The sequence below is a fragment of the Ursus maritimus genome, unplaced genomic scaffold, assembly GCF_017311325.1.
Source record: "Ursus maritimus isolate PB19 unplaced genomic scaffold, ASM1731132v1 scaffold_32, whole genome shotgun sequence".
Lineage (NCBI taxonomy): Eukaryota > Metazoa > Chordata > Mammalia > Carnivora > Ursidae > Ursus > Ursus maritimus.
Genome location: NW_024425786.1, coordinates 9658889 through 9681018, shown reverse-complemented (window position 1 = coordinate 9681018; position 22130 = coordinate 9658889). Strand labels below are relative to the sequence as shown.

Genomic DNA, 22130 nt, shown 5'->3' with positions numbered 1-22130 from the left:
TATTGTGATGTTCAACAGAACAACAAGAAGACTTTAAGATCTTTCAACTTTTCCTTTGAGTTCTGACAGGCTTACAGAACCAAGCATACTCTCTCATCTAAATATCAGTAAATATAAACTTGAAATTTTACCAGACCAATTAAGAAGAGGCAAGGGTTCCAGTAAATATTCCTGACACTAGGTCAAAGTAAGAGAAATACTCCAGAATTACAAGAATACACAAAGCACGTCAACGCTCAGCCACCTACAATCTATTCGCCAGCAAGATCTCTTCAAAGTCACAGGTCAGACAGCCTCAGCTCTCAAACGGGTGAACTGAAGACTGAAATTCCTCTTCCTCCCTGTGGGCCATAAGGCCCCACCGGATCTGACCCCTGGCCACCTCACCAGCCTCATCTACCATTCCTGTCTTTGCTCCAGAAACACTGGGCTTTATTCTATTCCTTTTAAAAAAAAAAAAGAAAAGAAAAAAAATCTAGCTTATTCCTACGTCAAGGCCTTTGCTTCTACTGGGCCCCTCTTCCTAGACTGCTCTTCCTGCAGAGATCTTTGCGTGACTGGTTCCTTCCCAAGCTGGGGGGGTAGGGAGGAGAGGGTTTATATGTCCTGTCTTCCCTGACCCCCCAGGGGATAGATATAAAATTATATAATTTTGTAAACTTATAATTTTACTCATTGTTTATTATCCATAAATTGAAGTTCTAAGAGACCAGAGACCTTGTCTGTTCTGTTCACTACCACAGAAGAATACCTGGTACATAGCAGACTTTCAATAAATATTTCTCAAACGAATGAGGAGATGAATGAACAGATGGCAGGCTAACTAACATCTAACTTTCAGGAATTTAAAATAGTTTTTAATCCTACTACAAACAAGACTGGGGTTGAGATTTCCTAATTATCTGGGTGATAGTTGAAAAGGCTATATAGAGCCCAGAGGAACATCACATGTAATTTATTTACAAAACCTAACCCACAGAAAGCTTAATCTAGAAGATTATAGTGAGATAAGCGCTAGCAAGGAATCGGAAAGGTCTTGTGCGTACGTGAGCAAACATCAAAGGTCAGGACTGGGAGATGTCTGCAAAGACAGAACTATGTTACTTCAGACAAAGACACAGGTAAAAAGAATAGGAATGGTAGAGTTGGTTAACACTTGGGAGTATTCAGGTTAGGCTAGGAACTGTTCACAGAATCTTACAACTAGTGGCTTGTTTCACCTTCACAACAACTGTATTAATTGTACTATTACCTCCATTTTTACAGATGAGAAAACTAAGAGAGTTTCAGTAACCTCTCCTAGTCACACATCTAGGAGCCAGAATTTGCTCACAAGGCAATCTGCTCCAGAGTCCCCACTCCTAACCACAGGACTATACCACCTCACCAAAAATAAGAGCTAGCATTTAGCACTTATTAGGCACTAGAGCTCTACTTCTAATAACCTACACAATCATCATGATAACCCTATGAGGTCAATACTATAATTACCTGTATGTTACAAATAAGGGAACGAAGGAACAGAAAGGTGACTGGCCTAAGGTTACACAGCTAGTGAAGTCCTAATGACTTGCCTTGGGTCACAAAGCAAGCCCAGATTTAATCCAGTAGTCGGCTTCAGAGCTCACTCTCTCAAACACTATTCTCTCTCCATTCTCAGTGTTTCTCAGATTTGTTACCAGAGACAAACACGTTTTAACCGGAAGTCTGATGAAGGAACTGCAAAGTGTCTGAGTATCACCCTGGGCGTGCTCTCCCTTGGACCCTCATTTCCACTCCCTTGATCCCCTCCCATTCATCCCCTCACTGCTATTTCATCTCCACCAGGATTCTGCCTCACCAATTTAACCAGAGGTAGATCTCACTTTAAATCAATTCGAGAAACAATGAATGAATTCTTGAATCAAGTTCTGAATCCAATTTCAAACTGCAGTGTAACAACACTGCATAGTAACAACTACCAGGAGATCCTGCTATTACAATCCAGCAGAAAGAAAATGAGAAGGAAGGTGGTAGACATTTTACATGAGAAGATACCACAAAAAAATATTTCCTATAGGGACTAGAAGGACTTGGGTATATGTGAAGTAAAGGTCTGTCCAACTGGCTAAAGACGACAGGAAAAATACAGCAAAGGAAAATTAAACCGCTCTGTGTTAACTAAACTTCCAGAAGTCCCAGCACTACCACACAGGTAAAATTCACCATGCTGACCACTGTCTTCAATGCTTGCTCAAGAGATTTCAACTCCATGGACATCATTTGTTTTCATGGACTGTCCCCCAATCTAGGACATTTTTAAATAGATGTGAATAAACAGAAACTTGAATTGCAGCAATTTTAGTAAATGTATCTATTCCAAAAAGCAACAATCATCTTTAGTGCCTCAAGCCTCCTCTTTAGAGAACATTTCCACGCAGGGTCAGTGCAGATTTGCCTTCCCAGAGAATATGAAGACAGGGACAAAGCCATGGACTTGCTTGTTGCAGAAATGCAGCAGCACTCCACGCTGCCTAATGCTAACTGGCCTGCATGTATCAGTGACCTCGGACCTCACCACAAACTCTAGAAAATGACTTTCCTCTTCTTTTCATATCGGCGATTCATGTCTCCAAATCAAAAACTGGAAGAAGAAACCCGTTCTGTTGAAATTCCATTCTGAGTAAAATCCAGGAAAAAGAAAAACTAATCCACGGCTACATGACGCTGAAGACCAAGCCTGTGTTTTCAGTTAACACGGAAGCACCACAGCTATCGATGGTTTCCTACACGTGGACAAACCTGCCTGTCCGACACTTGCTGGTGCATTTGTATCTTAAGGGAAGGGAAGTGGCTGCCACACACCTAACTCCTCAGTATCTATAAAGATGCAGCATGTAATTACTTAACACAATCTTCATGCCTTGGTGCACACAGAGCAGTGGCAACGTGTATTTAAAACAAAGACCTTGTGATGTGCTGATGAACGACTTTCAAATAAAATTCTTTCAAGGTTGCCAGAGTCATTACTGTCAGTCACAAAAATTCACCCAAAGTAACTGACAGCAGACCAGCTCCAACACTCTTACCTTTAAAGTTTTATAGTAAATGGCCCTGTTGATTTCCAGCGGAAATAAATTCTGCTCTTCTCCTGAGCAAGCCCAATTCACATATCGTAGCCAGTTCCCCTTCTCTGGGTCGGTGGCATCAACGCACATCCATCCCAAATTTGGGTAATATACCTTGGGGGAGGAAGCGAGGAAACACCATTGTTAAAATAGGTGTGTCTTTAAAATGTTTCCATTTCCAACTTTCAAAGCAATTTCATCATATGCAATATTCTTTTTTTTTTTAAAGATTTTATTTATTTGAGAGAGAGTGAGACAGTAACAGAGATAGAGAGAGCGCACAGGTAGGGAAGAGAGGGAGAAGCCGGCTCTCCGCTGAGTAGGGAGCCGGACGTGGAGCTCAATCCCAGGACCCTGGGATCATGACTCGAGCCGAAGGCAGACGCTTAACCCACTAAGCCACCCAGGTACCCCCATCATATGCAATATTCTACAAAACATCTCACAGAAACAAAACAAGCAACAGAAAAAAGAAAAAGATGAAAACGGAGATCCAAAACTGGTAATCCTCTTAAAGTCATTTCTCTATCTGTGCTGGAGTCATTTTTTTCCCCTAAACTTCAACTACAGCAAATATTTGTAATGATCTCTAAATGCTCTGCAAATACTGTCTGCACACGAAGACAAGTGAGAACTCAACTCCCTAAATGTAACTTTAATGAAGAGCGAGCTTCCGGCAGCACTGCACCGCACCCAAGTCCCCTGAGTGTTCTGGGTTGTTCTGCAGGTCGAATGTGAGGGCCAGACTACACGGTTCAGCGGGCCCCTTTGCTTCCGTAAGTGAACATATAGCATGGGTAATGGCACACAATGCTTTTGCAACCTCAGCTGACCCTCCAAACCTTCTCTCCCTGATCATCTGTTAGGACTAAGGTGCTATGGAACATACTCTGGGAAGTACAGGTGTCCTTCCAAAGAAAAGCCCGGAAACCTGACCCCTCTTTCATGACTCAGATCAAACCTACTCATCCGCTCTCAATGTCCCCACCCATCCCTGCCATGCTTCCAAGCACTTCTCATTGTTTCATTTTAAAGAAAATCTATTTAGCAACTATTTTTAACTTTTACCTTTGTATACATACACATACATATATATATACATATATATAAATATATATACATACATATATTTACTTTTATGTATATACATATACATACGTGTGTGTGTGTGTATATGTTACACACACTTTTACTTCCCCTAAACTAGACTGTAAAACACTTGATTAGGTACTGAAATAGAACCACAGGGTCAACTGACGATAGACCTGTCAAAAATAAAGCAAAAGAACTAAGTCTCTTACTTTCTCTTTAGGAAGAAAGGAAAGAATCTCAATGCTCCCATTTCTTCCCTCCACATACACAGCCAAGACTCCCCTACTCATTTCTTCTTTTCTCTCCTACCCACATTACACACTCTTCTCTACTGCAGCTTTCCCTCTGGAACAAAGCTCTCACTCTTTACTCCCAGCCCTTCTGCGCATGCCTGTATCTCCCAGCCTGTGGCTGTCAGGAGGCAGCACCCACCTTACTAGGTACTAACCACTCTTCTTTCCTCTTGGGAGTCAGATGTCAGGCACAACACCATATGCTTTTCCTATCATTTCATTTAACCTTATGTAACAGGTTCCTTATTACCTTTTTTTTAACATGTGGAAATTGAGGATCAAAAGTCCAACTGGACTTTCCCAAAGTCACCCACTTAATTAAACCCAAATCTGCCTGACCTTGACCATACTTAACAGCACCTTCCTTGGCCATCCGAGTTAAAACCGCAAATCCTTCTCTTCCCATCAACCCCCAGCCATACCCCCCGATTTATTTTTCTTCATAGCGCTTATGCTCTTTTAAAGCATGAGATCATCTCCTTACTCCCTTATTTTATTTAGTAACTACATCCCCACGCCAGAGCATTAGCTCCATGAAAAAAAACACATCAGCCTTTTCACTCACGGGAGCATTCCCAAGACTTGACCAGAGCCTGGCACTGAGTAGGCTCTCAATGAATAATGACGGAAAGGATGAAAGGATGTAGTTATGCGTGAATGTGTCACTGCCATCAGTTAACGAGCACCGACTACGTGACAGGTACCATGCCAAGGAGAGTATTTCCACTGTCCTGTAAGTGTCCCCTATGAGTTTATTCAGAAATCGGCTCTCTACTGAACACTACCTGCACACTCTAAAGAAAAGTTATCTGTGTCGCATTAGACCTCTTTTCAAACTATCATTCACCCTCTGCTCACACACACTGGTGCACGCACACACACTCTCCTCCCTGCAAACAGAGAAAGGGAAGTCCCCAGATGGTATGTTACAAAGAGACAGCATCACAATGCAAGATTTAAAGTGAAACTTCACACACCAAAATAATAGAAGGGGCTTTACTTTAAAATGTGTAAGAGACATCCGTCACGTTTGCCAGCGTGACGGGATAGGGGAAAAGGAGTAGTTGTACTTTCACACTGGCAGTCGTCTTGGTTACTTTTTACCAACTTAGGGATCAAAAGTGTTGTTTCGATTGATCACAGTGGATGGCAGAGTCCTACTCAGTCCTCACTGACACACATCCAGAAATCAACGGGATGAACAGAGATGGTGCTGGAAAACCCACACAGTCAAAGGCAGCAGCTGGGGAGAGACACCAAGTCTGCCCACCAACCTGAGGATAACAATACCAGCTATGCCCGAATTTCCTGGCTCCCAGGCTGACACAGACCTCTGTGGCCCATTTAAGTGAATTCCTTATTTACCTATGGTTCATTTTGTTTCAAAATGGATGAAAGCATCTACTAAGTCATACTTAAACTAAAATATTTATTTCATAGAAAAAGATGAACACCTCAATTTTTTTAAATGTGCAAAAATAATTCACAAAGGAATATACATGGCCAAAATATCATGAAAAAAATACTTACTTTTAATTAGTTTAAGTTAAACTAATTAAACTAGAAATTTAATAATCAAAAAATAACTTTAAATTAAATAATTTTTACTTAATCGAACTAGTAAAAAGAAATTTTTAAGAGAAAAAAAATAGAAAGCAAACATCCCCCCAAACAGTGCTGATCAGAGAATAAAGTGGTATCATTTTTTGGATGGAATTTAGCAGTCCATGACAAAAAGAACTTTAAAACGTACACACACTTTAGCCAGCATATACACCTACAGGAATTTATTCTCATGACACAATTGCCAATTATACCAAGATGTATGTACAAGAACGTTCCTAACAGTATGCTTTATTACAGACTGTTTCCCATTAATTGCTAAGTGGAAAACACAATGGATTAGCTCAGGATGATAATCCATGCACATAGAAGAATACTAAGCAGGCATTAAAAAGTACTTTTGTGTAAACAATTAGTTGGTTTATGTGGAATCTTTTATTTTGTTGTATATTTCTGTATCCCATTAAGAATTTTTCCAATGAACACACATTATTTCTACAATTGGAAGAAAACAGAGGCAACGAAAAGCTGGAGGAATATTTTTACTGGTGAAAAAGACAGAATACTACTGATGACTGAATAAAGCCACTTATAGAAAGTATGGCTTAAGATGATACCATTTTTGTTTTTTTGGTTTTTTTTAAGATTTTATTTATTTAAGAGAGAGAGAGAGAGCACAAGCAGGAAGAGGGGAAAAGGGAGAGGGAGAACAGGGAGCCCGACGTGGGGCTCGATCCCAGGACCCCAAGATCATGACCTGAGCCGAAGGCAGACAGTTAACCAACTGAACCACAGGCGCCCCACCATTTCTGTCTTAAACACAGGAATACAGGGGCACCTGGGTGGCTCAGATGGTTAAGCATCTGCCTTCGGCTCAGGTCATGACTTTGGGGTCCTGGGATTGAGCCCCCACATCAGACTCGCAGCTCAGCAGGGAGTCTAATTTTCCCTCTCCCTCTGCCGCTTCTCCTGCTTATGCTCTCACTCTCTCTCTCTAACAAATAAATCTCAAAAAAATAAAATAAAATAAAATAAAATAAAATAAAATAAAATAAAATAAAACATGGGAATATATGAAGAGAAAAATAATCTGACACTAAATACATGAAAATGTTAGTAATGGTTTTCTCCGAGAAGTGGAATTACCCATCATTTATTTTTTCTTCTGCTTATCTGAATTTTCTGCCTTTCCTCCACTGACTTAGTAGAATCTCTAAGTAAAAAGGAATGTGGGCGGGGAAAGCAAGTTAGTCTCCAGCATGAAGGCCCAAGTGTGACTAAAGGAAGCCGAGGCCTGCTGACACTCCTCCTCCTGCCGTCATCATCACAGGCACAGTTTTTTTAAAGTATGTAGCTTTGTCATTTTTATTGAGAGTCTAACCCATAATTAGGAACGGGGATGAAAACGTGTTTTTACACCATTTCTACCTTAGTTGGTCAAACCTTGGTTTCCAATCCGAATTCACTTCAGTGACTGACACATAGAACCCAAATGTTGAGATGTGACAGCACTCCGCTTAATGTTAACTACCACTTTGAGACCTCAAAAGTGCTGTAGCACCATTAGGCGAGGGTAGTAGAGAACCAACCAGAATCCCTTCCTTTCACACAAAGATAACGCAAAGGCAGGTAAAACTCCCACTCTAGCTCAGACTCAACAAATGATATGCAATAAATCTATTTCCAAATCTTTATAATGACCAAAAAATATTTTCATAGAATCAATAATTTTTCCTGACCCAATCTATAAAACAGTCCCTTCTACCAAAGCAAGGGTAGTGATTATGTAGATACAACCAGTTTTTACAAATTAACTTTCAAATGGAAATTCTCTACTTGGAGAAAAAGAACTCACAGAGGAGGAACACCTCCACCCCAAGCACTGGCCTGGATGCTTAATGTGCTATTTTATTTAACCATTACAAGAACCCTATGAAACATTACTAAGCCCCTTTTTTAAAACAGGACACTAGGGAAGGTTGGTAATTTTACTAGAATACTAAAGTCACTAAACGTCTGAGCCAAGATTCAAATCTGGTCCCCTCATTTATGCCTCCATTTCAATTTTCCTCTTTCCAAACCCCTCCTCCCATCCTTCACCTTCCCTCCATTATCCAGGCCAGACTTCCTTTCTGCCCTTACCACTGAACACAGACTGGGTATTAACTCTTTGTCAAACAAAACATAATCTTCGTACCACTCAACTTCCTGTCAATTTAATCCAGTCATTCTGCAATAGTCATAAAATCAAAATTTAGTACCGCTCCAACTTAAAAACACATCAAAATTAAAGCCTCCTGATGCATAAAGAACGTTTTGCAAAGAACAAACCAAGCTGTTAAACACACTTACCTCATGGGTTGGGGGTTAGAGTTTTCACTTAGATCCTTCCTTAGCATTTACTTGTTCTATTCTACACATGTTAATTCAAATTCATAAACTGAAAAAAATTCTCATTCAGTTAATGCAAACATACATCATTCAAATCCTCAACTGCTTGCCTATGAGGTCCTTACCCACTCTCAACTTACAGTAACCAACTTAGTTGGAAAGAAACCACTCCCAGAAATTAAGACAGGGCACTGAGGCTAACCCTAACCCTAACCCTCCTTAGACTGAATCAACTCTCATGCAGAGATACGTCCTTTATGCATCCAAAGAGCACCCCCACACACAATTAAGCGTCTACAGTGATAAAGCCATTCTCTTGGCTGTTCTCTGGACTTGCCCTTCAAAGAGCTCTAACACATTATTAATGGTGGGACAGAACTTCTCCTGGAGGTTCACGCTACTGAGGCTCCTTTCCATCTTTATCCCTCTGGGGATCTAGCTTGTTGGAATTTCCAATGTTTTGATCTATACACCATTTCCCACTTTCCCTGCCTGTTCCTGGGAGACAGACAGTATCTATTACCATTTATGGAGACTGACAAAAGGAGTCAAGGGGAGAGAGGAGGCTCACACCTCTACAAGCCCAACCTGCAGAGCTTTTACCTCCAATGTGTCTCCCTAAGTAAACAATAACTCAGCTTGCAGAAGTCAATTTCAAGATTTCTGCCCCCACACAGTTATTCTAGGTTTTTGGTTCAAAATATAGCCCATGCTCTCTAACATTAGAAGAGAAAGAAATTCTAAGCAAAAATGAAGATTGGTAATCTTTTTAAAAGTATTCAACTACAAATATATATTATAAATGTTCTTAGATCTCCATAAGATCATTCAAGTGTTTTTATGTTCAAGTTCAACTAATATTTACTGAGCCAAATTCATCTACGTCAAGTAATTTCATAAACGTCATCTAATTTGGGGCCAAACAAACCTATGAGGAGCTTGCTGTCCTTACCGAAAAGTGAAGATAAAGAAGAAAAAGACAGCCTCGTTTGGTGTGTGAGCATTTCAGTGAAAACATTTAATGACAGTTACATCTTCCTAAGTCATTAACACTGCTACCTGGAAAATACCACACCTTCTTCTTGGTATGTTCACATTCCAGTTATTCCTGAGCCACAGAATTAGACACTTGGAGGGCTAGTTAAGGCCCATAAAACTGCCCCCCCCACAGAAATAACTTTCTGGAGGCTACAGACAAAAATGGATCTTTGGTACCAACTACTTCACTCCTCAGATTGCTTTAGAAAACCAAAGGCTTCTTTTTAGAACTATTTAAATATATCACTGTATCTGAAATATTCTGAATATTCTAGAAGAAGAGAAATAAAAGGGAATCTAATAGGTGGTGGCACATTTTACTACAATAAGCAAATTTGTAGGCAATCCTAAAATACAAATTTAAAAACTAAACAGGTGGGCTTCTCAAGCCTGCAAAGTCTAGTACCACTGTCATCGTTACCAAAACATTAGCACTGACTAACCCTCGAACCTCTCTTTTGGAATTACTTTAAGTTTCATACCTACAACTACACAGATGTATCTGGAAAATCTCCCAACAACAGATGCTTAATAAATGTTCCCAGGTTTGAGGTAGGTACCCCAATCAACATTCAATGGATCAACAAGATAACTAATTCTATTCTTAAATTAGAAAATTTTAACACTGAACTATGGCTGTTTAAGGATTCCATATAACCCTATATGGCAATATATATATATATATATATATATATATATATATATATATGCCATATATATATATATATGCCATATATATGGCATATGTATATTTTCTGGGGAGATTTTCAAAAGGGCCCACAACACAAAAAAGAATAAGAACCTCTGGGCTCTGCTAGCAGGAAGGGCACGGACTAGGCAACCAAGAAGCTTGGACTCTAGGCCAGACAGGACCGACAGCTTTAAGACATCAAGCAAACCACTTCACACTCAGATTTCTCACCTGTGCAAAGATATAGGGCATTTCCAGTATTCTTTTATTCCACAAAAATCTCCATGGGCTATATCACTGGTAATCTATACAATAGCACACGTTATATGCCAAACTCAGTTCTCCAGAACATAGGACAGTGGTAAAAGCAGTGGTAAAATGTCAAAGCTTCTGGTCAAAGCTTCAGAAACAAGGGTTAAATAAGGGAATAAATACACTCCCAAAGAGATTTTTTTTTTCACCAGACTAACCTGCCAATCTGACCACAGGTTAACTTATTTGGGAAGGTCACTTCATTCTATTTCGACCCACTCCTCTGTCCTGAAGTTCCACAGAAAAGAATATGATTGGTCTAGAAGCTTCTATGACCAACTCTACAGCTACTCCACTTTTAAGTACCAAGTTCAAAATCTTCCCACTACTATAAGCCTAAGACACCAGACATCGCCACGCTCACTCCTGCTGCTTCTCCTTTCTACATACTGAGACCAGGGCTCAGCAAACTTTTTCTGTAAGGAACCAGCAATAAATATTTTCAGCTTCGCAAGCTATACGGTCCCTGTCAGAACTACTGAATTCTGCCACCACAGGGCCACAGCAGCCATCTATAACATGCAAACAAATGAGCGCAGCTATGTTCCAGTACAACTTGATTCATGAGCTGACATCTGAATTTCATATTATTTTCATGTGTCACGAAACATTTGATTTTTTTGTTTAAATCACTTAAAAATGTAAAAACCACTCGTAGCTGCAGGGCTGTAAAGAACAGGTGGCCGGTTGCATTTCCATGTGACCTGGGTTTCTTCGTCTGGTACTACTCTGGTGTGGGTTAGAAGCTGGGAAGAAGAGCTGAATAGTACTTTCTGGAAAAAGCTTCTACAGGATCAGCTGACTGACTACTCTCTTTTCTCTTCTCACCCCCATTTTTAACTTAGAAATAATCTGAAATTAGAAGTGTTGAGCTAGCAAAGACTAGGGAATGCACTTGCTAACATCTAATGCTAACAGTGCAGACCGATAAAAAGTTTTTCACTTCTGAAATAATTAAAGTCCCCTCGTTATAGAGAAATAACTTATCAATTTTGGTTGAAACACAATTCTACATCTTCCCACGATCCCCGACTCAAAATTTGTTGCCTAAACGAATATCATGCAAACAGAAGCAGTGAACTATTGGTTTTCATTTATAAGAATGGGGCTGGGGAGGGGCAGGGGGAGCACTATAAAAAAGATTAACAATACTGGGTTTTAAAAAGCTAGGAAAAAATATGTACTTTTGGTGGTTATGTAAAAGTGCAATCCTTCTGGAGGTCTGTTAGCAAACTTCACCAGAGATTAAAATGTAGTTAACTTTGGACTTAACAGAAGATAACCAGACAAGTGAGCATACATGTACACAACAGTGAGTTTCATACTCAGAACTGTTAATATCATGAAAAGATTAAAACTATTTAAATGTTCAACTGGTTAAACAGTGGAAGGAAGCACTGGAATTCTAGAGGCCCATAAGAAATAACGATGTAGATGACACGATTTGACATGCATATGTCCACAGCATACTGAAAGAGAAAAGCACGTCACGAAACCGCATGTGCTGCGGATCTCAACTGCATGAAGTGTCTATATATGGTGTTTGTATATGCGCCAGTGCACGTGAGAGACAGAAGAAAAACAGAGACAGAGAGGCAGAGACTTAGAAGAACGTTCGCCAAAATATTCACAGATGATTTTTACTTTCTTGTTTATAGTTTTCAGTATTGTTTACATTACTTTACAATGACCATGTATTACATTTATAATTTAAAAAAGACTTATTAGAACATACACCAAGAATGAACCCTAATGAAAACTAGTAACTTTAAGTGATAAAGATGTGGGAGTGCAGGTCCATCGAATGTCTAATGCACCACTCTGCTGTGATAGTGGGGGGAGATGGCGGTGTGCGGCATTCTCTGTTCTTTCTGCTCAATTTTGCTGTGAACCTAAAACTGCTCATAAAAAATAAAGTCTATTAAAAAAAAAAAACTTATTCGAACAATTCATAGGCAAACAACTCAGAAGTGCATCTCATGGGAAGCGATCTGAGACCCATGGAAGTGAATCTGAAAGGCTTTTGTCAGAAGTGGTCAGAATACTGCAGAGGGCTCGGCGTGTGTGGGGGTAGTCATGGCAAGTCTTACACCAAGTCCAGCAGTTAAGCTGGCTAGCAAGCAGTTCCTCCCCAGAAACTGCTCAAAGAATGCTCTCCTCTCAGGAGAATCTGACTGTTTTGTGCATTCACCCTGAGGATACTTGACTGTTTCTCTCCCGTTGTTTCTGCTTTAATACAATGTTTTCAGTGAAAGCTTAGAGGACTTAAGACTGTGTTAGATAATCAAGGGCTCAAGAAAAGCAATTTAACACTTTGTCTTAGATTAGCTTTAAAATGGAGTTCTAGCTGGGGCAGGAGACCAGGCTGCTAAAAGATAAGCCAGTCTTAAGGGGCTTTAATGGAAGAACAAATGCCAAGATGAGATTTTATTGATAAGCAGTTTCTGTTACGTTAATGAGAGGCATTCTGATGCAAGTCTGAGGCTAAGACCAAGGTTGGAATAAATTAATGGAGATACACTAAATTTTATTTGGTGTTGCTTTTTCTTTAGAAGAAATAGATACATTCTAACTGATGCTTCCTATACTTTGCCTAATGCGTACTTCTACATATATGTCAGATATATCTACTTTTATTTTAACGGAGAGGAAGGCTTACAGGTTTCTGTATGGAATACATATACTTGTAGGCGGAACTATCTGAATGACGTCCAGTTCTTTTTTTTTTTTTTTAATTGCAAGAAGGAAAAGCCAACCTTGACAAGAACTAAATCTTTAAATCTAACAAGAACTGGCAATGTCATAAGATTCACCAATCGTAGTGGTATACAAGTAGAATACCTTAAGTTAACAATGTAGTATTAACACGTTTATAAGAAGTAGTCAAATCCCTAATAGGTCAGGGCTCCAAATTACAAGGTTCAGCAAGCTGAGTATGAACTCACACTACATATGAATTTCAATATACATGAAACTTAATTTACAAAAGACACTATTAACAATTTACATACTATGCCCAAAAATCTCCCAGTTGTTACGCTGGGTAAAATAGGTACAATAAACTTAGGTGTACTATTAATATTCGTGACATTTGTTCAAGCTTAGCATTATACACACAGAACTAGACAATGCATTTCCTGGTTTCCAGACATTATCTAAGATTAGCACTAACCTGTGGAACATATTTGTTAGTCTCCCTCGGGAAATTTCTAAAATTAAAAATGCCATTTATTTGGGGGCATAATTTTGTGGTCAAGACATTTTTAACCATTCAGACATTATCTTGAGTAATTAATATTTTTTGGCTGTGCAGTTCTCCTACAAATATAGCACTCTTTTACCTCAGAAGTAGTGAAACCGCATAATGTGATTATTCTCATGCTAAATCCTCATTTCCTAACGCCCCTTGGGTTGTCATCAGATTCAAAGTAAGGGATTCACAAAACACGAAGAAAGTCAAAATTACTGGAAGAAACTGAAGGAATCTTCAAGTTAAGAAACACTGCTGGTCACACTGAAAACAATATCAACATACCTCAGATGTACAAATGTCACAGAACTTCTTGATGGAAAGTATCCAGACATTTCCTAGGCAGATTTTATTTTTAGTCCTGTGTATGTTTACGTGTGAAACAGATGTGAGTCAATTTAAGACCATCTGATAGAAATGCTTTTCTAACCACCGAAAAACTTCACTTGTTTTGAAAAGGAGTCACACCAACTGAGATCCTATCAGAACACGAGGAGCTTCCCCGGAGCACCTGACCTGAACCAAATTCCACATAAACGCCAAATTTGCACACAGCGCTCCAGGAAACAGTAACAACCTGCTTCATCTTCATGATGATCTTAATGAGGTATTTTTTATTAATCCCATTTTTAAATTGAGGGTTTGGGGGCTCAGAGGTTAAGTACGCAGAGAGTCACAAAGCTAAAGGTAGGATCTAAAGCAGGGCAATCCAATGAAACACTTTTAGATGCCTCACTGTGAGGCAGGAGACATGGGCTCTGGTTCTCTATCAATACCACTCTCAACACGGGAGGAACAATGCACCTCTGTTCTTGACAGCTTCACCTCTGCAAGGAATATGCTACCGCTCTGCGTGGCCCTCCAGCATCCTCGTGAGAACAAGAAATTAACAAAATGAAAGCCTCTGAGGAGTCCAAAGCCCTGTCCAAATGTGCCATGTGCTAAATATATCCAACTTGGAATATTCCAGCAACACAGAGATCAGTTTCTAAAGCACAGAGAAGACCCTAACGGTGTTTTGTTTGTGGCCGGTAAGGAGTGTCTTTTACGGTACCTATCTGGAAGCCTCCAAGCGATAGCCCAAAGTCTTGGCTGTCACGCCGAACACCCTGAACAAGGTCATATAAAAAGTGGACTTGACGTTTATTGTTGAGGACAGCCAAGCAGCTTCAAAAGACAAATGTAAACAGCAGCTGGAAAAATATTCTTGAGGGGCGCCTGGGTGGCTCAGTCAGTTGAGCACCCAACTCTTGGTTTCGGCTCAGGTCATGATCTCGGGGTTGTGGGATGGAGCCCCAGGTCAGCTCCCCGCTCCACAGGGAGTCTGCTTCGCTTCTCCCTCTCCTTCTGCCCCTCCCCCCTCCCCCCCAACACTCTCTCCCTAAAATAAATAAATCTTTAAAAAATATATATTCTTGATTTTTAAAGAACATATTAAGATGACTTTTAATTTCAAAATGTCAAATCCTGAGAGAAGAGAATGATTTTTTTTAAATGTATAGAACGCTGATAAACAAAGAACCAGAATTTCTTCTTACCTCCCACATGTACACATTATTCTTAACCTGAGATCTTTTTTTCTTATCACCAACAAATGGCCCAAACTTTTTGCCTTTTAAAATTGGTTTAGTGGCCCAGACACCTAGAAAATAAAACCAATATTTTTATAATGTTATTGTGGTTATTTTAAAGATTGAAGCGTTAAAGTCAATTCTGTTTCACAATAGTTCAAAGGCTAGCAAGATAATGTTAGATCAACAGAGGGCAAATGACATCAAGTCTTCCACGAGGATTTTTATTTTTCTTCTTTATATCCTTCTATAGTTCCCAAATAGTCTGTAAAGAACCTACATGGTTTTATAAGTAGGAAAGAAATGTTTTATATTTGTTTCTATTTTTTTACATGTAAAATTACCCAGATGGTACAATCACAAATACCTGGAGAACAGCACGATCACAACTAAAGAGAAAAAAGAAGAGAAAGGAGTGAAACTAGAAATAATTTTAAACTCCTCTTTCTAGTTTTCCGCAGATTTCAAATGGTCTCCAATGACCATGAATTGCTTTTATAAAGGCTTGGAAATGCCGATTTGAGAACAGTATTTTTGAATTTTGTTTGCTCAAAGTGGAACACCCTCTCCTCGCCAGCTAAGGAGGTGTCTCCTGACACCTTAGCTGCTGTAACAACTCACTTTGCAGAGCTTCCAACAGCCCAGAGTTACACCTGCTGCTGCTCCGCCATATTCCTCAGCTGTTTCCGTGTTCTGGACACTGACCAGAAGGCAGAAGGACAAGCTGAAGAAGCAGCGGGCAAAATGCGGGCGACAGCCCTGGAGTCAAGGGAACCAGCACCCAGGGGTGCCGCTCACTGACAACAGTCCTCTGGACAAGTTCCCTCATCTCCCGCTCTCAGAAGAGGCACAGAAGGAAGGTGGAGGCTGAGCCGGTCCTGTCCAGCTGGGAGGTTCAAATCTCACTCTTCTGTAGGTCTATGAATCCAATTTGATAACAGAGCTAACAATCAATTAGTGGAGCTGTACAATCAACCACTTTCACGTGAATGATACAATCTAAGTGCTCAAGTGACTTGCTGAAAAATTTTTCGGTGAGAATTAGGAAAAGCATTTATTAACAATTTATTCACACACATATACACATAAACTGGAATATCAGAAATACATCTTAAAAAAAACAAAAAGGGATCCAAACATGATATATTCCACAACTGTACTTTGACTAAATTTTTATAATTTACTAGGTCCTTACTGGCCTTCTGTCTAAAGCTTGGGGCACAAAAACAAGATCAAATACATAAAAGCTGGTTTGTATTCAATGAGAAAATCCAGCCAGAAGCATTCAGATACACTCAGGTCGTCATTCATTCAAATACCTACTGAGGTCCAGAACGAGTCAGGTACTGGAGACACAAAGATAAGTAAGAAATGAAGGCACCCACAATCAATGAAAGGGGCAGATGTGAAAACAAATACAAAATACTGAAATTAAATATAACAGCATACTCACACTCAAGTCCCAGTGAAATCAGAGAGGAGGGAACAATACACTCACAGCAGGAAGAAGAGCCCCGAGGAGACAGTGGAAGGGAATACTCAGGCTAAGTCATAAAGGATGGTGGGTAGGAGTGTGGATATTTCTGGTTTAGTTTTATAATCTATGTCCACCCTGGATTCTTGACTGGAAAATGCAGAAATACCACATAACCTTCTAGGTCTAAGCGTAAACCTGTCACTTTGATGACGAGCTCCCTACCTTAAACGCTCCCAAAGGAGGCCTGGACACAGGCGGCTCTCCCATCCCCTCCCCGTCTCCTTCTGTGCCCCTGGTCCTCACCAATCCGAGTCTTGTCAACAGCAGATGGGAAAAGCCTCACTTCCTCTGGAAGTCCTCGAAGCACATGTTCAGGTACCTCAGACAGGCTCTCAGCAGCTGCAACAGGCTCAGTGTTCTGCAAGTCAAGAAACAGAAGGATCAGAGCAGAGGGAAGCAAACCCAGATAGCGTTTTGTTTTGTTGTGTTTTTTTTTTTTCTTTTCTGGTCCAATAAGCAAATATGCAAAAATGTAACTGAAACCTGAAGTGGGCAAAGCCAGACCAAGACGGCCGTGCCGTCCCTCGGAGCATCTCCGGAGCTGCTGTGATGGTTTTGAGTCTCCAAAGGAAACTACTGCCATCTTCAAACATGTCTGTGTTCATCTATTTTGTTCCAGCCACCTGTAGTCATTTTCAAAATATGTAAATATCTGGCACCATACTATTTTAAACTCCCACAGAATCTGGAGGTAAAATACAGCTTAAAGCTTACTTTTAAGTCAAAGGCTACCATCAGCAGTTTAGAACATTTAAAAAGTAAAGATCAACACTCCCTACTTAAAAGAATACTTTTGGCACACACTGCAAAGGACCTACCAGCCGGCTGGACCCCACCCCATCTATGCTTTCATCCCTCCAGCAACAACACCCCCTTTAACAGGGGCTTGAATACTCCGACGAGAACACTGCAGCTTCTGGGCCCTCAATGGAAATATGACCTTTCCAGGAAACTGAAATTTACCACTTCTATAAAGTCACTAATTAGCAAAATCATCAGAACATCACAATCTTAAGAAACAGAGAATTTTATACAATTACTAACCAGTTTTGACTTTAACCTCAAGAAATAAGATTACTATTGGGTATGAATATAAGAGAACAGAAAGGGGAAATCTGAGCCAACTGGTAAAACATGACTATTATTTTAAAAATAACATTCAATGAAAGGAAAATCAATTGTCTTATAACTGTTATCCCATGTACCCCAAAGAACTGATGTGCATATCACAACACCACTAATAATGACGGGTTCTATAGTCTAGGTGTTTTTTATTTCACTGCAAGGGAATCATTTCTCAAGGACTTTCAAAGAAACCAAATTAGGCAAAAAGCAAATTCCAACCTAAAGAGGTTAATTTTCCCACAATGAAGCTCTTATAGCTTTTAAGAATGTTTTGTGCAAAGACGAGAATATCATCCAAATTTGTGTACTTCCAACACTTCGATTTTTTTTTTTTTTTTTTTTTTAAGTATCAATAGGCTGCTTCAAGAGAAATCAATCCCATGGCAATGAGCAACTCATTATGAAGGTCTGCTCCCTGGTCTGCTCTGAGTTGGAACGCACACAAGTGGGCTCCTACACACTGAGATTCATTTCTCCTACAGGGCAAAGCCGACAGTGTGGACCCTTAAGAAGCATGAATGCTTTGATCCTGCTGGATCAGAAAATGGGTCGTATGGTATTTTTAGTTAGCTAAAATGTGAATAAATTTAGCACACAAATTTCTCACTGTTAAATACAGTACCCCGATTTTTTAAATTTTCATCTATAAATGGTTATTTTGGCAACATGAATAATTTTTTTTCCAGAGGAGGAAAAGGTATTATACTGGCAGTCAGTATCCTAGACTATATAATAATTATTTTTAACACTGACAAATTAAGCAATATTAAAAAGTACTTAGCCAACGCTCCAAATCCTATCAGCATGTGCCCATAAAGCAGAGTGAGGGAGTTTTCTTCTCCTTCCTCAGATGGGACCCTAGCCTAAGATTTAAAAAGGACTTGACACCATTTAACTTCCCCAAGAGCTTTGAAAAGACAGTGTGTCAGCTATTCTAACCGATCCTTCCAGGCACTATGACAATAATACTAACAAGCTAGTATTTCCTGAGAAACTCCTTGGGGCCTCAGTTCAAGGCACTGTACTAACAGTCTTCCACGCATGATGGCATTTACTCCAAACAGCTCAAGGGGAGGGGACTGTCACTGTGGCCCCTTGCCCCTGGCTTCTCCCCCAACCCTCACCCCCTGCAATACACACACACAATGGGAGAAAATGAAGCTTAGAGAAGTTGTCTAAGTTGCTCGAAGCCAGGATTTGAACCTCTGTCTGACCCTGAGCCCAAGTTCATAACCACTGTGCTATTTCCAGTTAAGATTCTCCTGGATACAGTCTGAGGATCTAATGTAAAACATGGTTAACTATAGTTGATAGCACTGTATTATAGAATTGAAATTTGCCGAGAGTAGAACTTTAATGTTCTCACCAAAAAAAAAGATAAATATGAGAGATGATGGATGTGTTAATTAACTAGATGGTTATACATATATCAAAATACCATTATGTACACTTTAAATATCTTATAATCTGTCAATCATACATCAATAAAGCTGGAAAAAAGAGAAAAGATTCTGCTGGAATATAATCTGAGAACCTGTGCCCTAAAACCTCCAAACTTCCATGGAAGTATCAGCAGGAGATGGCTGCTACGGTAGGAATGGTCATTCCCACAGGAAATTTGTGACTTCAGTGTAATATGGAGACCACGTATGTTTACATTTCTGATACACCTATGCATATAAAAGGCCTCTCAGCAGAGCTGCCACTAGAAAAAAGGTAAGACGAATTCCTGTGCATTTATTTACCTGCTTTCAGTAAACCCATGTTCTTAAATTTGGGCTCATTTAACTAGTGGAGGAAAAGGTTTTTTTCTGTTTATTTTAGTATCCTTCACACAAGACTCAACTAAAATTCAAGGACCTCAAACCACACCAAGTCAACCCTTGCGAGCTCCGGGAACTTCTTCTCCCCTTCCCAGCTGCAGTGCCTATGGCTGGAAATTGCCTCTCTTTTTCCTTCTTTTTCCTTCATAGCTCTTACCACAATTTTAAGTAATTATTTGTATAATTATGTGTTTAATGTACCTCCCCTGATAAACTACAATGAAGACAGATGGTGTCTATCTTATTCAATGTTGCATTCCCAACGCTTAGCTGTAGACATGACATGTTTGTTGTCACTTAAATACTTGAATGAATACATAATTCTTGTAAGTGGACTTAACCCTTTTTTAGAAAAAGGAGGGCTAGAAATAAAATAGCACGGTCATCAATCAGAAAGCATTTTTTCCATGTGTGCCTGAATTTCTTGAATTTGAGGTAGGTATATTTCTGGGTCAATAAAAGAATTTTTAGAAAATGTGATAATATGCTCTCAACTCCAAGCAGCCAATTTACAAGTAAACCTTTGGAACAAAAGAATATTTAAAAGAAAATTTCTCTCTCCCACACACTTATAAACTGGGATCTCATTTACATATACATACATAGATATATGTGAATATCCTTATAGTATTAGATATAATATCACACTCTAAACAAGGTCATCTTGGTTCTTACACTAAAGATCACAATTAGATCCTGGGAATATTTCCCAGATTAATTTTTTTCTAAAAGAAACTGCAGCATCTACTCAATTGCTGAGTCCCTTCAATGGGCCAGGCAATGTTTTAAACATCTCATTTGCCTTAACAATGCGTCACTCTAATAAGACAGACAAAATCAAGCAAGGATATACAATGCCTGGTACTTACTGATGCTCTGAAGAAAAATCAAGCACAAGAAGGGGACATAGTGATGGAAATGGATAGGGTGCTATTTTAGACAGAGTGTTTCAAGAAGAGCTCTCTAGAAGTGGGAAAGGCATCGTGTGAGAGTATGGGGGGCAAACACGCCCAGAAAAGTAATCAGCAAGGACCCTGGTAATCCAGCAAGCTTGGTGTGCTCAGAGAACAGACAAATGTGCCCGGAGCAGAGAAGGTGAGGAAAAAGCAGCTGGAGCTGAGGTGGGAGAGGTGGGCAGAGATAGTGTCTTATGAGAAATAAATCACCTGCTGAACGGCACAGACTATGAGGAGTAGAAGGTAACTAACCAGAGGCCAAACTGCAAGGAAGGAACCCTGGCTGCTCCTTCCTCTGGGGTGACCAACAGCCCTCCAGCACCCCATCCTTGCTGTCCCAGGATAAAGGCACATTCCCGTTTCAAGGATTCTGACACTGATCACTGTGGTAAGCATAGAGGACGTTACAAGGACTTCTCTACTTTCCTATTACGTAACAGGAAACGTAAGAACTCGTTATTTCACTGCTTAGTGAAGTACAGCCTCCAAACATCTATCAGTGAACTGATCTGGGGCAGTATATGTTAAATTTAATGCATTAAATTAGTTATTAACTATCAGTTGATCTCATTAAATCAATGTCTCCAACTTCCTAACTCAAACTCAAAGAAAGTCAATACCCCCACCTCTACCCTCCCCAGCTCATGGCCAGGAGCAGTTCTCCTTCATTCATTCAGTCCATCATTTGATCACTAACAAACACTTCCTGAGAGCCTGCTCCAGGCGGGCACTGCGCTGGGCAGTGAAGATACGACGGTTAATAAAGCTGATCCAGGCCCCCTCCTCACAAAGCTCTTTTAGACGAACTGCTCTTTTCCTTTCCCTCATACCTAATACCTTCCCTTTGGCCCTGGATGACCTCCCCATGCTGGATGGTGGGGCCGCTTCAGGAGCAGGACATTTACTCCTTCCTCTGAGCCAAGCTCTGGGCTAAACACTTTTCCTGTATTACCTCACAATAATCACAGCATGGATGGATACTAACATGGATGGATACTCAGGACCCCACTCGGACATGATTCCAAGCTCTTTCCATGCATCACCTCATTTAATATTCGCACCATCACTCCAGTAGTGGGTACTTTCACTCTCCAGATGAAACTGAAACCTGCCCACAGTCACAGCTAGTAAGTGGCAGAGCGAGGATTCAAACCCAGACAGTCAGACTTCAGGGTCTAGATGCTCAAATACTGTGCCACAGAGCTGTCCTGTCAAGTCACTATCCCAAGCTACATGGTTTTAAAGTAGCGGAGCCAAGACAAAATCCAGATGGACTCCAGAGTCCACATTCCAACCACGAAGCCAGCAGGGGCCTCGCACGATCATCTAGGGCCACCTGTCGGGGGGCCACAAGGTTAAGGCTACTTTTACAATAATGCCA

General features: G+C 40.1%; 1 protein-coding gene across 3 annotated transcripts in view; it reads right to left on the bottom strand.

The window, feature by feature from the left end:
* PRDM2 (PR/SET domain 2) overlaps window positions 1-22130 on the bottom strand; it is a 119380-nt gene that overhangs the window by 71638 nt on the left and 25612 nt on the right. For all 3 annotated transcript variants that reach the window (XM_040645800.1, XM_040645799.1, XM_040645798.1), the window contains exons 3-5: window positions 17089-17203; window positions 15276-15379; window positions 3069-3221 (exon numbers count right to left, since the gene is read on the bottom strand). In XM_040645800.1, coding sequence (XP_040501734.1) covers window positions 3069-3221; window positions 15276-15379; window positions 17089-17203 — 372 coding nt within the window. The remainder of the gene's footprint in view (window positions 1-3068; window positions 3222-15275; window positions 15380-17088; window positions 17204-22130) is intronic.